This window comes from Sorex fumeus, unplaced genomic scaffold (assembly GCF_029834395.1).
Source record: "Sorex fumeus unplaced genomic scaffold, SorFum_2.1 ptg000044l, whole genome shotgun sequence".
In the NCBI taxonomy this organism is placed as follows: domain Eukaryota; kingdom Metazoa; phylum Chordata; class Mammalia; order Eulipotyphla; family Soricidae; genus Sorex; species Sorex fumeus.
Genome location: NW_026606101.1, coordinates 14,785,086 through 14,801,486, shown reverse-complemented (window position 1 = coordinate 14,801,486; position 16,401 = coordinate 14,785,086). Strand labels below are relative to the sequence as shown.

Genomic DNA, 16,401 nt, shown 5'->3' with positions numbered 1-16,401 from the left:
GCCACAAATTCTCCAGCACAACCTCACCTCCAGCAACTAAAAGGCTTTCACTCTACCCATGTCTCAGGCAGCTGGTGATGATGCGAGGGCTTCTCCTAAGGGTGGGCTGGACTCCATCCCACCCTCTGCTCTCTGCCCAGATCAGGGACTCAGAGAGACCTTGAGAAGAGGTCAAAGGAGTCCCGGAAACCCACCGAAGGGACACCTGTAACCTCAGCGTTCCTGCAGCCCCAGTGAGGCTATCTGATGACGCCCGAGCTCCTGACTCAAATGGTGCTTTTAAGTCTCTCAAATAGAATAGATATGGCAAAGGCAACCACATGACAAAGGAAACCAATTATGCTAAAAACGGCTATCAAAATATTCAAAACATATTTGCACCACAGCAATACACGGGCTTCTTTGTCACGTATTATATAACACAAGATTCAACACGTGACTGTTATGATTTTCAAATCAAGATCCATATAAATAAAATTTCAAGATAACTGGGAATATCTGTAAGGCGCTAAGAAAATATCTGTGATTGGGGCTGGAGCAATAATAGCACAGCGGGTAGGGCATTTGCCTTGCATGTGGTCAACCCGGGTTTGATTCCCAGCATCCCATATGGTTCCCTGAGCACCTCCAGGAGTAATTCCTGAGTGCAGAACCAGGAGTAACCCCTGTGCATCACCGGGTGTAACCCAAAAAGCAACGAAAAAAAATCTGTGATTGCTTTCAGTGACAAAACCTTAGCCCTGATGACACCACTGTCCTCTGGGGTCTGTATCAGAGACGGGGGCCATATTGGGGCCACACCTGGCAGTGCTGGGGTTCCCCCAAGCTCTGTGCTCTGAGGGTTGCTTCCAGCAGTGCTCAGGGAGCTATACAGTGGCTGGGGATGAACCCTGAACCTGTTCCTTGCAGAACTCAGTCCCTGAGTCATCACTCTAGCTCCCATCACCTGCATTTGGCATGGAAGGAAGGACAACTTCAGAGAGAGAGGAGATAAGTTAAAGCTCAAATACTTTGGGGGGCTGGAGAAATAGTACAGCAGGTAGGGCAGTCACGAGGCATCCCATACGGTTCCCTGAGCACCACCAGGAATAATTCCTGAGTGCAGAGCTAGGAGTGACCCATGAGCAATACCGGGTGTGACCCTCAAAACGAAAGCTGTAATACTTGCCCTAGCGGAGTTCGCGCTGGACCTCCAGAATCTGCCCAGGGACTGCAGGTTAGGAGCACCTGCAGGAGAGAGGAAGACAAGTGCATCACGAACATGCAGGCATTTCTCTGGCTGTGTCTTGGCAGACATCGGGAATTAATCACAGCTGTCTTCCACACGGCCCGAGCACAGTTCCAGAATCCATCTCAACACTCTGCTCCAGGCCACTGTTACCAGCCAAAGTAGGCTCTTGGATTGCAATCAATTTTCTGTACTTTGGGGCTGGGGAGGTAGGGTGGGGGGGGGGGATCCGGGGCATTTTGAGAATGAGATTCTGGAAAAAGGGGCAGTAAAATGAGAGTTAGCAGCACAAAAGGGAAGGGGCCCTAAAGGAAAACGGAACCTCATGGTTGGCTGCAGGCAAACCAAGAAGCATAGAAAATGTCTGGTTATGGAGCTGGAGAGATAGCACAGCGGGTAGGGTGTTTGCCTTGCATGCGGCCGACCCGGGTTCGATTCCCAGCATTCCATATGGTACCCTGAGCACTGCCAGGAGTAATTCCAGAGTGCAGAGCCAGGAGTAACCCCTGTGCATCGCTGGGTGTGACCCAAAAAGCAAAGAAAAAAAATTGTCCTGTTATGTTAACAGAGACCTAATGCCCATAGTGAGGAAGGGGATTGTCCTTCCCTGTTGAGTTCTGTTTATATATTCCTGGGAGAATGTCTCCCTTTGGGGCCCTTACTTTCAAAAGAATAAGAGAAAGCTCATGCAGGGATCGGGGAGAGCAGCAATGGGTCAAAACCATCTCTACGACACCTCTCTGTCTATATCGCGGACACACATCAGGACTTTGAGTCACACTGTACTCAGAGCCACACATGTGCACAGCCCCCGAGCCTTCTCACCCCTGGGCATGAGAATAATAGAGAGACCTGGGCATCTGCAGACCGCCCCCCCCCCCCCCACAAGGAGTCTGAGCAGCCAGAAGAACGGAGTCGAGGAGGTTCCAGCCAATGTGAGGGTCTTAGACCCGGAGTTCTGGATCAGGACAGGCGTTTGCTCAGCCAATCAGGATCCAGGCCCACTAGCAGGCTCGAACAATCTGCAGGAGAGTCTGATACCAGGACTGGAGGCTTCAGAGAGAGCAACTCAAAGCCCCTAGTCGTGCCAAAGTCCTGGACTTGGGGACAAGACTCTAAGTCACTTGTAAGACTGACGCTGTTAGAATGGGTCAGGCTCCTGGACCTTTGGCCATGCTGCCTTTGGACACTGAATGTACAGGCGGCCACTGTGTAACCAGCACCAAGGGGCTAAGTGTGTGCAGCATGGCCACCTCGGCTGCAGCGGACGCGGGGAAGGCCGGCATGGAGCCTGCCCCTGGAGAAGGCAGAGCAGCTGGGGGGGCTTCCAGGCACCAGGGTCAGGTGCTCCCCCTGTCCCCGGCTCCACCTGTGTCTCTGCCACGCTCGGCTTTCTAGAGCTGCTCCATGCCCATCTCACAGGAGAGAAAAGCAAGGCTCAGAGATTCGGAGTCATCGTCTATGCCTTCAGCCGCGCCACAGAGGGGGACCAGCTGGAGCAGGGAACCAGTATCCACTTTGCAGCCACCACACTTAGCCCCTTGGTGCTGGTTACACAGTGGCCGCCTGTACATTCAGTGTCCAAAGGCAGCATGGCCAAAGGCCCAGGAGCCTGACCCATTCTAACAGTGTCAGTCTCACAAGTGAGTTGTCCCCAAGGCCAGGACATTGCCCTGTGCCATACTCTACAGAAACATCAGGCCAGGATCACAGGGCAGGGGAGAGGAAGGAAGTGCAGGGGAGGGGAGGGGAGGGGAGGGGGGGAGGGGAGAGAAGGGGAGGGGACGAAAGGGGGGAAGGGGAGGGGAGGGGAAGGAGGGGAGGGAATGGGAGGGGAGGGTCAGAGTGGAGGTGCAAGGAAGCAAGGTTTGAATGCAGCAGAGGCTGAATTTGAACCCAGACCACGTGTGCTCTGAAGTCCTCACATCCCTGCTGCCAGGCAGCCAGAAGAAGGCTGGGAAGGGGGACACCGGGGCACATGGACACCCAGACCAGGGTCAGGCCTGGGGCACTACTGCTAACTCCAGCCTCCGCACACCTGGCACCTCCCGGCTTCTCCCGAGGCTGATGGCTCCCAGCTGGCACTGGGCAGCGGGCGGAGCAGGAGGCAGCGCCGGGTGCTGAGGGGGGTGATTGCCCTGTGCCAGGAGCCCGGGAGCCCGGGAATGCCAACTCTGCAGCTTGCACAGCCGCCGCGGCATGCGCCAGGGTCAGTTCTGGGCTTTGCTGTGGAGGGGGAGGGGAGGTGGCAGGAGGTCCTGCCGGAGGAGTCACCCTTATCCACAGGGGCAACAGTGAAGCACAGCAGGCAGGGGGTTGCCTTGCACGTGGCCATCACAGACTTGATCCCTGGCACCCAGCTCAGTCCCCAGAATCCTGTTAGAAATGATCCCTGAGCTCAGAACCAGGAGTAATCCCTGAGCACTGCCGGGTGTGGCTCCAAAATAAAAGACAAAAACAGACGCACAGAGAGGTAAAGTAACTTGCTCAAAGTAACACAGCTTGAAGAGCTGGATCTGGGATGGGAAGTGATTTAGGCCCAAACTCTGAACTGTCTCCTCTGGCCTCTTGCAACAGGTGCTTCTCCCTACTCTGCCCCTGCCTAGAGGCCCGGCCCAAGTCCCCAGGACCAGTGGGAGCCTGTGGACTCAATTCTCCGCCAAGCCTCTCGAGAGGGTTCCAGGAGCTGCTCAGATGGTAAGGCGCAGGGGCTGGGGCGTGAGAAACACTGCAGTGGGGGGTTGTCGGGGTCACTGCCCCCCACCTCGAAACAGATGGAAGTCTGGAGGGTTGACAAACCAATCCAAGCTGAGGCCAAGGGCGGATGAATGTGACCACAAGGCGGATCCTCATTCATTCATTCATTCATTCATTCATTCGCGTTACTACTGTATTCACTGAGCCCTTCCTATGGTCTAGGAGGTTGGGGTGTGACAGCAGAAGGAGCAGATCCCCCCAACACCCTTGAGGAGTTGCCAGCACTGCGGAGGTGGGGGAGCGACAGAGACCCGGGGAGGAGTCCCCCTCCCCTGCATTGGCACCTTTGGGCTCTCTAAGAGGAGACTCGGGGGTCTCAGAGCCAGGCTGGGCCTCTGAAGAGCCTCGTTTGAATCCTGACACCTTGCGGGGTCTCCTGGGGCAAGTCATTACACTGCTCTGAGCCTCGGTTTCCTCGTCAGGAAAAGAGGAGAGGCAATGGGCCCAGTTCACAGCCAGTGAAGCTCATCGTGTGAGGGGTGCGCTGAGCTGCTGGCACTGTGAGTGCCAGTCACTCCGGCCCTCAGGCTGGGGCACATGCCCCTTCCCCCATGCCTCAGTGTCCCAGGCTAGTCCCTGGGCTGCAGCTGTGAGCTGGGATGAGGAATCAGCTGGGCAGAGAGGATGAGTGTCAGAGCCAGAAAACAGCATGTGCAAAGGCCTGGAGGCTGCAGGCTTTGAGGGAACACAGCAGACATTCATTTATTTATCTATTTATTTATTTATTGAATCACTGTGAGATACACAGTTCATGATTGGGTTTCAGCCATACAATATTCCAACACCCATCCCTCCACAGTGTACATTTCCCACCACCGATGTCCCCAGTGTCTCTCCTGCCACACCACCCCCCACTATTTCTTCCTCCTCCTCCTCCTCCTCCTCCTCCTCCTCCTTCTTCTTCTTCTTCTTCTTCTTCATCTTCTTCTTCTTCTTCTTCTCCTCCTCCTCCTCCTCCTCCTCCTCTTCCTCCTTCTCCCTCTCCTTTTTCTTCTTCCTCCTCCTCCTCCTCTTCCTTCTTCACATTATGGTTTGCAATAAAGGATCTGAGAGGTTATCATATTCATTTGCTCCTTTCTGCACTCAGCTCTTGTCCAGAGTGACCATTTCCAAGCAGCATTGTCATCATGGTCCCTTCTCTATCCTAACTTTCTAACTGCCCTCTACCCCCACACACACAGTGACAAGCTTCCAACTGTGGACCAATCCTTCTGGTCCATGTTTCTTCTGTCATTGGAGATTAGTCTTACACTATTTTTTTTTCATACCCCACAAATAGTGTAATCATGCTATGGAACAAAACAGACCTTAAGGAGGGTCTGGGACGCTGCTCCAAGCGCCAGTTGGCCCCTTCCTACAGTCAACCTGGGCTCAGAGATCCTAAGCTGAGGAAGAAGGAAAGAGGACACAACCGTTTCAGGTGGCGGTGGGGGTGCAGATCCTAGCAGACCCTGCCAGCTTCCGTCCAGGCGGCAGCCAAGACTTCCCCCACCTGCTGCCCAGGGAGCCTCGAACCAGCTCGGTAGCCTCTCTCGGCTCCGTTTCCTTCCCTGTGAGATGGGCCTGACATGCCAGTCTGCTGGACAGGAGAGGGAGCGAACCAACGGAGGAAATGTCTGGAAAGTGCGTCCATCAGGCGCTGGCGGGCGGCCCAGAGCTGAAAGTAGTCATTAATCGGAGAAGGAAAGCACGCAGCCGCGGAGGAGGGGCCGCCGCGGGCTCTGCTGTGGGCAGTGGACGCTGAGGCCCAGCAACTTCTCAGCCCTTGCGGGCGTTGGAGCCTCACCTAGCTGCACCCGCAGGGGATATTCACCCTGGAACCCCGCACTGGCTACTCTGTCTTCCTCCCCGCTGCCCCCAGGCATCCCCCAGCTCCCAGGACCTCTGGCCTTCTGCATAGGCCTGACCCCAGGAGAGCGTTGGCACCTCGCAGGACGGCTTCCTGAAGGACCCCAGTGACAAGGAGCCGTGGCAGCACGGATCAGATTCCTGAGGCCACGCCATGAGCCCTTGGGCAGGTGGGCATCGTGAGTCACCCCAGCACCCAGTTGTGCTTCCTCTCCTACCTTCTTCCTGCGGCTCAGAGGAGGAGGCCTGGCAGAAAGACACCAGGAAAGAAGCTCCGGGAAGAGGGAGCGGGCTGCCCGGGAAGGCGCCCAGCAGGTGGGCGCGGCCACACTTGCGGCCACGCACTCTTTTCATTGGGCTGCATACAGGACTCAGTGCCAGTGAACTCCGTGCAACCAATGGTGATGGCGGGGCTGGGCCCATTGGACAGATAAGAATGCTGGAGGCCAGAAACAGAGGGAGCAGAGGTGGTGCTGGAAGTGGGGTGCCTGGTTCCTGGAGAGAAACTGCAAGTCAGACCCATGCCCTGCTCTCTCTAGGTGTCAGAGTGAGGCTGGGGTGGCCCTGCCAGCCCCTAGCATCACACCGAGACACCAGAAATGAACCAGATCAGATGGGCCGGGCAGAGCCAAACTGTGGAGAACAACAGAGGAAATGAGGGAAGGTTGAGCCACAGCTCGCACATGTGAGGGGAGGTGGCCAGTAAGCCTTATGGGTGTGGGGGCCCCCTGGGATTCTCAGCACAGAGACCTCGTGACTTCAAACCTTTTACTCATCCCATCAGTAAAGGGGCCAGTTACAAACCCTTCTCCCCTGCCACAGTACTGAAGCTAAGATCAGAGGGTGGTGAATAAAAACAGTCAACATTTGGGACCAGGGAGATAGTCCTGGGGGTTAACAGGCCTGCCCTGCGTCCAGCCAATCCCAGCCCAATCCCACAACCACAGATGTTCCTCCAAGCACCACCAGGGGTCACTCCTGAGCCAGGAGGAGTCTTTGAACAGCACCGGGTGTGACCCAAAAAAGGAACAAAAATAGTCAACATGTATCACGTCAAGTTACTGTGTGCCAAGGCCTCCTCTAGGCTCTTCAGAGGCCCATTATCATTCGGTCATCAATATCCCCTCTGAACAGATGCAGACACAGGAGCAGAGAGAAGCGTTCATCTGGGTAACAGCAGAGCACGCACTCCATCTGAAAACAGGCTGACTTCGAATCCTTTTCGTCTTCAGCCCCTGGCTAAGACCAGCTTCTTTCTGTGAAAGACAAGTGTTCAGACCCTCGGTAATGGCGCTGATGCAATAGTTATTATCATGGATGAGGAACTTTGCCACCAGGAGAATGAATGTCCTGGGCTGGAGAGCTAGTATAGCAGGTAGGGCATTTCACTTGCACGTGGCCCACTCGGGTTCGACCCCCAGCATCCCCTATGGTCCCTTCAGCACCACCAGGAGTGCAGAGCCAGAAGTAACCTTTGAACATCACCAGGTGTGGCCCCAAACCAAAACAAATAAGCCAAACAGGAAAAAGAAAAAGCTTTATTGTGTCTTTTTTTTTTTTTAGAGGCAGATAGTAGTTAGCAAGTGCTCAAGATAAGTATTGAATGAAAATAATTTATGGAATATTTATTTTGTAAATAATGAATGGAATAAATTTATTGGAAAATTAATGGGCACACATTAAAGAGGGGAGAGAAGAGGAGAGGAGAGGAGAGGAGAGGAGAGGAGAGGAGAGGAGAGGAGAAGGGATGGGAGGGGAGAAGAGGAGAGGAGAGGGGAAAGGAGAGGAGCAGAGAAAGGAGAGGAGGGTGGAAGGAAGGAAGGGAGGGAGGGAGGAAGGAAGGAAGGAAGGAAGGAAGGAAGGAAGGAAAGAAGGAAAGAAGGAAAGAAGGAAGGAAGGCAGGCACAAAGAAAAGCGGGGAGACCCATTGTCCTACCAGCTTCCTGCTCTACTTTCTGTGCATGTTTGTTTTATTTTTATTTCTAGTTGTGAACATGCTGTGAGTGACTTCTGGATTCTGCCTCCTTCACACCGGAATTCTCTGCGCTTTCCTTCATCTGATTATTCTCATGGCTGCAGAATATGCCACCAGGCTTTCCGTCTCTGGTACCGCAGCCAACATCCCTTTGAACCAAGTTCTCTTCTTACCAGGTAAGACTCAGAGATGTGAGTTCCTAAGAGTGAATGTCTGAAACCAGGAAGCCAGTGCTGGGGGCCATCTGGGGGACTAAAGCCCATTCTCTGGGTGCTCATGATGAAATTGTGTCTTTCTCTCACGTGGAAGGTCTCCGCCTTTGTAGGTACTTGTGAACTTCATTAGCCGGACTGAAGCTTTCTTCCCTATGGAAGGTCTGATGACACATCCAGCCCATTGGCACAGACCCGGATCTCACCCTATCCTGACCCTAACAGGCTATAGGGTTACTTCTGAGGGGACTCCACCTGTCCCTGCAGGGGACAATAACCCTCCATCCTGCCTAGTGAGAAGACCTGAGGTAGAAGTCCTGTCCCAGGCCTGTCCCCAGGTCACTGTGATGTCTGTGAGGCTTCGACATCCATGATGCTCTGGACTGCGTTACCACCACCAGGCAAGCAGTGTCCATGAGCAGCCATCCGACTATATCACCCACTGCCCTAGGCACTCAGGACCCAGACGAAACTAAAAAAAAAAAGACTATTATTGGAGTCATTATCAATTATTTGTCCACACAAACAGCAGAATAAGTTATTCCCCAAACCAAGAAATAGACCCATGTCAAAGGCTGAATCACATCCCTGCAGTCATTCATTTCTCCATCCCACCCCAACTCTGATTCAGGGTTCCGGTCTGAAGGCATCTTCTTCCCCTCCCTGCTGTCCCCCACCCCTGTCCTGCTTAGCCTTCGCTCCTGGAGGTCTCTGCATCTCCCCCGGCTCACTCCCAGGCTGACAGATCCTCCCAGATGTCACTTCTCCCTGAAGACTCAGCTTGTCACCCCTCCGAGGAACATGACCATTCTTCTCTATCACTCACCCTGTTTCCTGTCTGTCCCGACCCCAGACACCATCTGAAAGCATAGCATTTACACCGAGGGTTCCAGCCATCGTCCCTGGAACACCAGCACCACGGAAGCCAGGGCGAGGGGCTGTCTGGGCCACCGCTGACTTCTCGGAACCTCGTACACGTGTTAAGTGGGGTCTGGGAACTCCCACATAGCCGCACATAGAAAAACCACATATGCCGAGCCCCGATTAGCCGCTGGGCACTGTGCCAAGCCCTTCCCATGCATGACTCTAGGAGGCTCCCTGCAGACCCTGCACTTAGATCACACCCATTTCATTCATGGGGAAACTGAGGCACAGAGCAGCTCCCAAGGTGCATCCTACTGCACATCACAGTCCAACACAGAGCCCTGTCTCCAGCTGGCCTGGGCCACATCCCCAGGGCGACTGCAGGGTTCTGAAACCAGGCTTATGTGGCAAGAGTAGCGACCAGTGGGCTGGGCCATGGGTTTGTGGGGGTGGGGCGGTCACCTCAAATCCTGGTGACAGTGGTAAAAAAGAAAGGTGCCAGGGGACACACATATTAAGGTCAAACACAACTGTAAAATTACACAAGTAGACAGGTGTGTGGGTCCTTCCAGACCATGCACAGTCTCGGCAAAATTCACAGTCCAGATTTTATCTGAGGTCTCCATGCCATGCTGCAAAAGACGGGGGCTAGCCCTTGATTTAGGGATACCCGAAAGGTCAAGTAGGGTCTCTGGAAATTTCTGCTGAGTCACCATGAGAGCTTGGACACCTCTTGGACCTTTCTGGGTCCCCAGCCTCCTAAACAGCATTGGATGACCCCATCCCAAAAGCCCGCCCTGGACACCCCCTCCCCCCCACCTCCACCCAGGAGCCCATAAGCAGAACACATGCTGGGAACCAATGGGATGCCAGCATTCCTGGAGTCTGGTTCCGGAACTCTCTCGCACGGGCCACCCCACTCTGGCTGAGGCCAGCCCACCCCCATGGCACTTGGCCAAGTAGCCTCCGGGCAGGGGGCTGAGTTCTCCCGCGGCGGGAGGCTGGGGTGGGAGCGGGGGTGGGGATGTGCTGATATCCTCCCGGAGACAAAGGAGCTGACCTGCAGAGTTCCAGCGGGAGCCCCGCTCCCCCGCCCGCCCCCCTTCTCCCTTCTCAGTCCACGTGTCTCTATTGTCTGCTCCCCGCTTCAGGGAAAGACACAGCCTCGGATGTGTCAAAACCACCACCCCCGGCAGCAGGGAAATTAATTACTGGACCATTTTCACTTCCTCTTGCAGTGCCCGCCTGAGCTGGGCGCCAGAGCAGGACTGGAGACTTGCTCTCCCCCCCCCCCCTTTCCAGCTCTGGCAGAAGAAAGTTGAACCCCAAACCCAATAGGGGGCTTCTTAGGTGGGAAGACAGAGAGGGGAGGAGGAGCGATGACTCCCTCTAGTTAAAGCCAGTGCCCTCATCGGTCACTCGGAACTGGGGGGACAGGGACAGGACCGCAGGCGGAGGGGGTCTCTGCCGTGGATCTCACACTTTTTCCTAGTGCGACACCCCCAACCCTTCCTTGTGTCCCCATGTGCTTGGACCCCGCCTGCTCCCACGGCTCGCTCTCCTCTCTCCAAGGCTTCTCTCCCTCTCTCCATCTCACACTTTTCTTTGCCTTTCTTTGCACCCCTGGGGGGTCTGTGTTGTGTGTGTGTGTGTGTGTGTGTGTGTATGTGCGTATGTGTGTGTGGTTGCCTCCCGTGGTGTGTGTGAGTGTACGAGGTTACTTCTCTCTGTCTCTCTTCTTTCTCTGCTTCTCTCGGGTCTTTTTGTGCTGATCTCGGGCTCTCTCTGCTCCTATTTCTCTCTCTCTCTCTCTCTCTCTCTCTCTCTCTCTCTCTCTCTCTGCTCCTATTTCTCTCTCTCCTCTCTCTCTGCTCCTATTTCTCTCCCTCTCCCCTCCTCCCCCTCCTCCTCCCCCTCTTCCTCCTCCTCCTCCTCCTCCTCCTCCTCCTCCTCCTCTCTTCTCCGTCTCTCTATCTCTGAGCCATTCTCGCCCTCACTTTCTCCCCTCCTGCCCGCCCCGCTCGCTTGCTCGCTCGCTCGCTCGCTCTCTGGCTGCGCCGGGGCTGCCCCCACCTCCTGCGCCGGTTCGCGGGGACGCGTGTGCGGAGCGATTGTCCTGGGGGACGTTTGATGGATTAGAGCGCTGAACAGTTCCATTGCTCGGGGACCACCTGATCTCCTCCAGCCTGCGTCCCATATAAAGCCGGCAGCCCGAGAGCTGCGCACAGCGCCCGCGCCCGCCCGTCTGCGCGCCGCCGCCGCCGCCGCCGCTGCCGAGAGCCCGGAGCCCGGAGCCCGGAGCCGGGAGCCCGGAGCGGGGAGCGGGGAGCGGGGAGCCCGGAGCCCGGAGCCCGAGGCCGAGCCCGGGCCGCCGCCGCCGCCCGCGGGGAGCTGTCCAGTGCTGAAAGCCCGCGCGCCGCGCCGGCCGCACCATGCCGCGCTCCTTCCTGGTGAAGAAGATCAAAGGGGACGGCTTCCAGTGCAGCGGGGTGCCGGCCCCCACCTACCACCCCCTGGAGACCGCCTACGTGCTGCCTGGCGCCCGGGGGCCGCCCGGGGACAGCGGTGAGTGAGTGGGAGCCGGTGGGGGAGGGGAGGGCGAGGACTGGGGGGTCGCGGCCACGCCGAGGGGGTGTGCGCGCCGCCCCGAGATTTTTCAACCCGGCCTCCCCCCCCCCCCCCCAACACACACACAACACTCCAACCCCGGCGGGCGCGCGCGGCAGGGGCTTCGGTGGGTTCCACAAAGGGAAAGTCGCCGGGTCGCCCCATCCAGCCCCGGGACTTTGAAAGTTGTGGCCCCAGAAGGGGGTTGGAGAGAGAAGCGACCCTGAAGGGCTGATGCTGGGGTCGGGGGTGGGGGGTGCACAGGCGCTCCGAGGGTGGGCCCTCTCCCAGATGGAGAGGGGGCGACCCCGCTAGGGAAGGTAAGTGGGCCTGCACTGACTGGCCCCGGGAGGTGGGGGGGGGCGCCCGCTGGGAGCCGGGGACCCTGATTCCCTTCCATCCCACCCCTCCTGGCAATGCCAGACAAGTGATCTTGGCCCCTCTCTCCGCAACTCTTTTGTTACCCTCAGCCACATGACTGACTGCCTGAAGGCTGGGCCTGTCCTGGGGACAGGGAGGAAAGGGGGCTTTCAGGGAGGGGTTTCCCCAAAGCAGTTCCTGGTCATTCGCCTCCTCACACCCCCACCCCCAGCTCCTCAGCACCTCCACGGCCAGCCCCGAGGCTCCCTGCCGTCCCCCGCCCCCCATGTACTCCATACTCAGAGCAAGTTCCTGCAGGCGCCAGGGTTTGGGGGAGAGGACTCAGCCGGCTCCAAAGGGGTTCCCCTGTGAGGTAGGGGGGACACTCCTGACTCCTGACCGCTTGTATGGGGACCCCCCCAAGGACGGTCACAAAAAGGGTCTCTGGTTGATAGGTCCCTAGCAGGGGCCATGCCTACTGAGGGGAGAGATCTGACATGGCATGTGGCATCCGCTTTGAGTTGTGTGTGTGTGAGTGTGTGTGTGTATGTGTGTGTGTGTGTGTGTGTGTGTGAGAGAGAGAGAGAGAGAGAGAGTAAGGAAAGAGGAGAAAAGACAGGGCTGATGAGGTGGGGGGAGCTGAGGTGTCCAGGGCCCTGGAGAGCCGCTGCTCCTCCCTTTGGGGTCTCGGAGCACTTCACCCACATTCCATCACTCTGCCAAGCCAGGTAGCAAGAGGGCGTCCGGTAAAGGGCTTTGTGACCTCATCAAGGTCAAAGAAATTAGGGAGTGACGTGGGATAGTTACAGCCCGTGATCCCCAGCAGGACCCAAGCCTCTTCTTCTTTTGCCAAGTGTCCCCAAACCCACTGTCCTCTTGTCCTGACCCCAAGGGCTTCGGGGGTTGAGAACAGAAGCTCAGAAACATGACAGGGTTTGGCTGAGGGCTGGCGGGGCTGGGAGTGGACCTGGGGCCGTGCCAGGTCCGGGAGTGTGTGCAGGGAGCTGGAGCGGAAATAGCTTCAGGCTGGGACACAGGTCCATTGGGGGGCCTGACACAAAGCTCTGGGTCCCCGCCCAGGAGCCCCTGGGCCTTTCCTAGCGCAAGTGGAGGAGCGTCGGATGAGCTTGCCCCCTTGTGCAGTTTCTCGGAACAGGCAGCTACTCTTGCCTTGACTTCAATCCCAAAATGCTTTAAGGGGTCCAGGCAGGGTGGTGGTGCTCTGAGTGAAAGTGAGATGCTGGCTCAGAGCATAGCCTGGGGGTGTGTCAGGGCTGACCGCCAATGACCTTTCCCAACCACCTTTGGCTCTTGCCCCAGAGTTCCGGCCCAACTACCCCCCATCTCAGGGAAATCCTCAGTCGTGAGAGCCTGCACTTTGGCCTGCAGCTCCGGGACACCTGGGTCACAGACCTCTGGCATGCTGTGTGACCTTGGGCAAGTCGCTTCCCTTCTCTTGTCTTCCCAGAGGCAAAAAAGAAAGAAAGAAAGAAAGAAAGAAAGAAAGAAAGAAAGAAAGAAAGAAAGAAAGAAAGAGAAAGAAAGAAAGAAAGAAAGAAAGAAAGAAAGAAAGAAAGAAAGAAAGAAAAAAAGATAGATGCTGGGGTAGAAGGAACAAAGTACCCTTCCGACTTTGACAAGCTCAGCTCCGGTGAGGTGAAGGTCAAGTGTGGGTTAGGCGGCACCAGAGCTACCTGGTTGGGGGTCCAACCCAAAGCAGTGGACACTGGCAGGTTTGGGTGGGGATCTCTTCACCCCCAGCACTGGCTAAGGGGAGAGTCGCCCTTCTCGGCTCCCACCTCTGCAAGCTGCCCCGTGGCGAGAGCCGGTGCCCGGCCGACTGACCAGCCGTGGCCATCTCTGCGGGATCTGGTTAGTGCTGGAGACCAGGGTGACCTCAGAGGCCCAGAAACACAGGGTCTGCCCTTCCTGATTTCGGGGGCCTCTTCCATCCCTGGGGAGTGGTCTGGCTCGGGCCCCCTCGTGCCCCTGTTGAGTAGAGGTGCTGCGGGTCCTTTGAGAGCTCGCTGGCTCCTAGGGGCCCGTTGTCTCCACTCTGCCGGAAATAACCTTGCTGAGCATTTGAGGGAAGTGTGAAAAATTGCTGAGCCGACGTTTTTTCTCTCCCAGCGTGTGTAAGTGTGCTGGGTAAACAAGGAGAAAGAGAGGAGGGGGGAGGTGAGGAGAGGGAGGGAGGGGAGGAGGGAGGAGGCGGGGAGGGCCTGGGGCTGGAGATAGTGCAGTTATTAGAAAGATCCTCTTACAAGCCAGTCTGATGGAGGCGGATGGAGCGGGAGATCTCTGAGGGCACAGAGCGGAATGTGGAGGTCAGGGGGGTCACAGGCAGAGAACTGAGGCAGGTGCAGGACCGCAGATTAACCCAGTTCAGGGAATGCCTGGGAGAGGTAGGACAATTCCTGGAGGACTCTCTCTCTCTCTCTCTCTCTCTCTCTCTCTCTCTCTCTCTCTCTCCCTCTCTCTCACACACACACACACTCATGTTCCCTCACACACATACTACACACACTCTCACACACCGCTTTCATTCATGCCAGACACACACACTCACACTCATGCACTCAGACACACACTTTCACGAAATTTACTCACACATGCCCTCACACATAATACACTTCCAAACTCACACATGCATACACACATAAACACATGCTCACACACTTTTGCACAAACTTACACATACACTCCTGCACACACACACAAAACGCGTGCTCACATACACTTTCACACACCCGCTCGTACTCACGGGCACTCACATACACTCGCACAGTGTCATGTCCCGATTCAGCCTCTGTGGGCCGGGCGAGGCGGAAGTGGGTCCTAGGCTCCAGGTTCCCCGCACAGACCCCCTAGACAGGGAAGAGGAAGCCCCCTGTTGGGACCCCCACCCCACCACTCTGCTGAACCAGAGCCAGCAGATCTCCTGGGGCCTCCTCCTCCTCCCCCTGCCAGCCTGAGGCCTCTTTCCCGGTGCTCAGCGCGGCTGTTGGCGGCCTCTGAGCAGCTTCCCTTCCTCTCGTCTCCCATGGGTGGCTGAGTGCAGACTCAGCCCTCGGCGAGGCGCCTGCCCGGGCCTCTGATCTCCTCCAGCACCGAGCCCTGAGCCCAGCTTCCGGGCACTGGTGCCTGTAGGTCCGTGGGTTCCTGCAGGGAACAACCAAGCCAGCCCAGGACTTGGTGCCCTCACCCCTGACCCCGAGCTGCAACCAGGAGCCACGTGCCACCCTCTGCCCCTACTTGGTCCTGCTACTCTTCAGCGCACCTCCGCTGAGCCGGCAGGGAGGATCGATGTGGCTAAGGCAGTTGCCGGCCCTGGGCGGCTCCATTAACCCCCTCTGCCCTCTCTGCCGACAGAACCCGCTCCTGCCGCCGCCTGTGGGCTTGGCTCCTTGACCACGTGATGCCGCAGCGCCTTCCCCTCTCCTTGCTGGTGCCAGAGAGTCGCTCCGGCCACGCCGTGAGCCTGGCCCACAGTCTCCAGCCAACCCAGAAAGTACTCCTGAGCACAGGGCAGGAAAAGGCCTCCCCGAATGACCAAGGGAGCCTGGAGAAGGCTGGGGAGGTGCCCGACGACGGCCTGTCTTGGTCCCCTCCAGCCCCACTTCCCCTGTCATCTTGGTTTTGGTCCAGGTCAGAGACAGGTCAGAGGCCCAGGTTCACGCCCTGTGTCTGACGTTCCATCCAGGACCAGCTCGAAGGCTGAGGTCAGGGTCAATGTCTGAGGTTCTTGTCTGGTCCAAGATTCAGGTTAAACCACATCCAAGCCCAGGTGCCAATGTATAGACCCAGGTCCCGGTCAACGAATCCAAACCCAAGTCCAATCTCTACTCCAGGGCTATGTCCCTGCCCAATCGAGGCTAGCACAGTCCGTCAGCCTGACCCTCAGCATCAGCCTTCTCGGTGGCCTTGAATGAGTGTTTCCCAGCCCTGGCCTCAGTTTCCCCTCTCATGAGAGCAAGCGGTGGGGTTTGGACCTATGAATTTCCAAGAAATGTCAAATCTAAGAATGATTCCGTGGAAGTGAGGACTAATAGGAACCAAGTAAGAGAGAGGACTCGGGGCCCCGTGAGCCCCCCACCAGCCTAGAGTCACAAGGGACTTGAAGGCTTGAGGAAGAGCAGGAGAGAGTCCCTGCACTAGTGACATCACCCAGACACCCCAAGAGGACCCCAAGGCCCCTCAGGGAGCAGCTGTGTAGAGGGGAGAGAGCTCTAACCAACAGGTATGGACCGGGGGTCAGGAGGGGCCTCAAGGGGCCCCAAGGTGACATGGACATAAATGATGGACCTCATCGGGCCTCCCTCATGGATGCTTCACCCACATGTTCCAGTTTTGAAGCCCCAGGACAGGGGGGTGGGCACGGTGAGTCCCCCCCAACTCTTGCCCACCTCCTTCCCAGCCCTGGTCATCCGTAGAGTAGAAGGTCCAGCTACTTCCCTCCTCTCTCTGGGTCTGCAGCAGGGATTGGGACAAGATTCTTCAGGGAAAGCAGAGGGGAAGCAGAGAAAGGGGGGGCCTGGAGAGGAGAGGGG

The 16,401-nt window shown here is 57.0% G+C and overlaps 1 protein-coding gene across 2 annotated transcripts in view; it reads left to right on the top strand.

Moving 5' to 3' along the window:
* The window catches only part of LOC130030117 (transcriptional repressor scratch 2), a 238,639-nt gene that overhangs the window by 214,740 nt on the left and 7,498 nt on the right, over positions 1-16,401 (top strand). The window contains exon 2 of one of the 2 annotated variants that reach the window (XM_056121309.1): positions 11,235-11,449. In XM_056121309.1, coding sequence (XP_055977284.1) covers positions 11,317-11,449 — 133 coding nt within the window. In that variant the 5' untranslated portion in view covers positions 11,235-11,316. Of the gene's footprint in view, positions 1-10,917; positions 11,450-16,401 lie in introns of those variants that run through there. The other variant, XM_056121307.1, reaches the window with a different exon arrangement.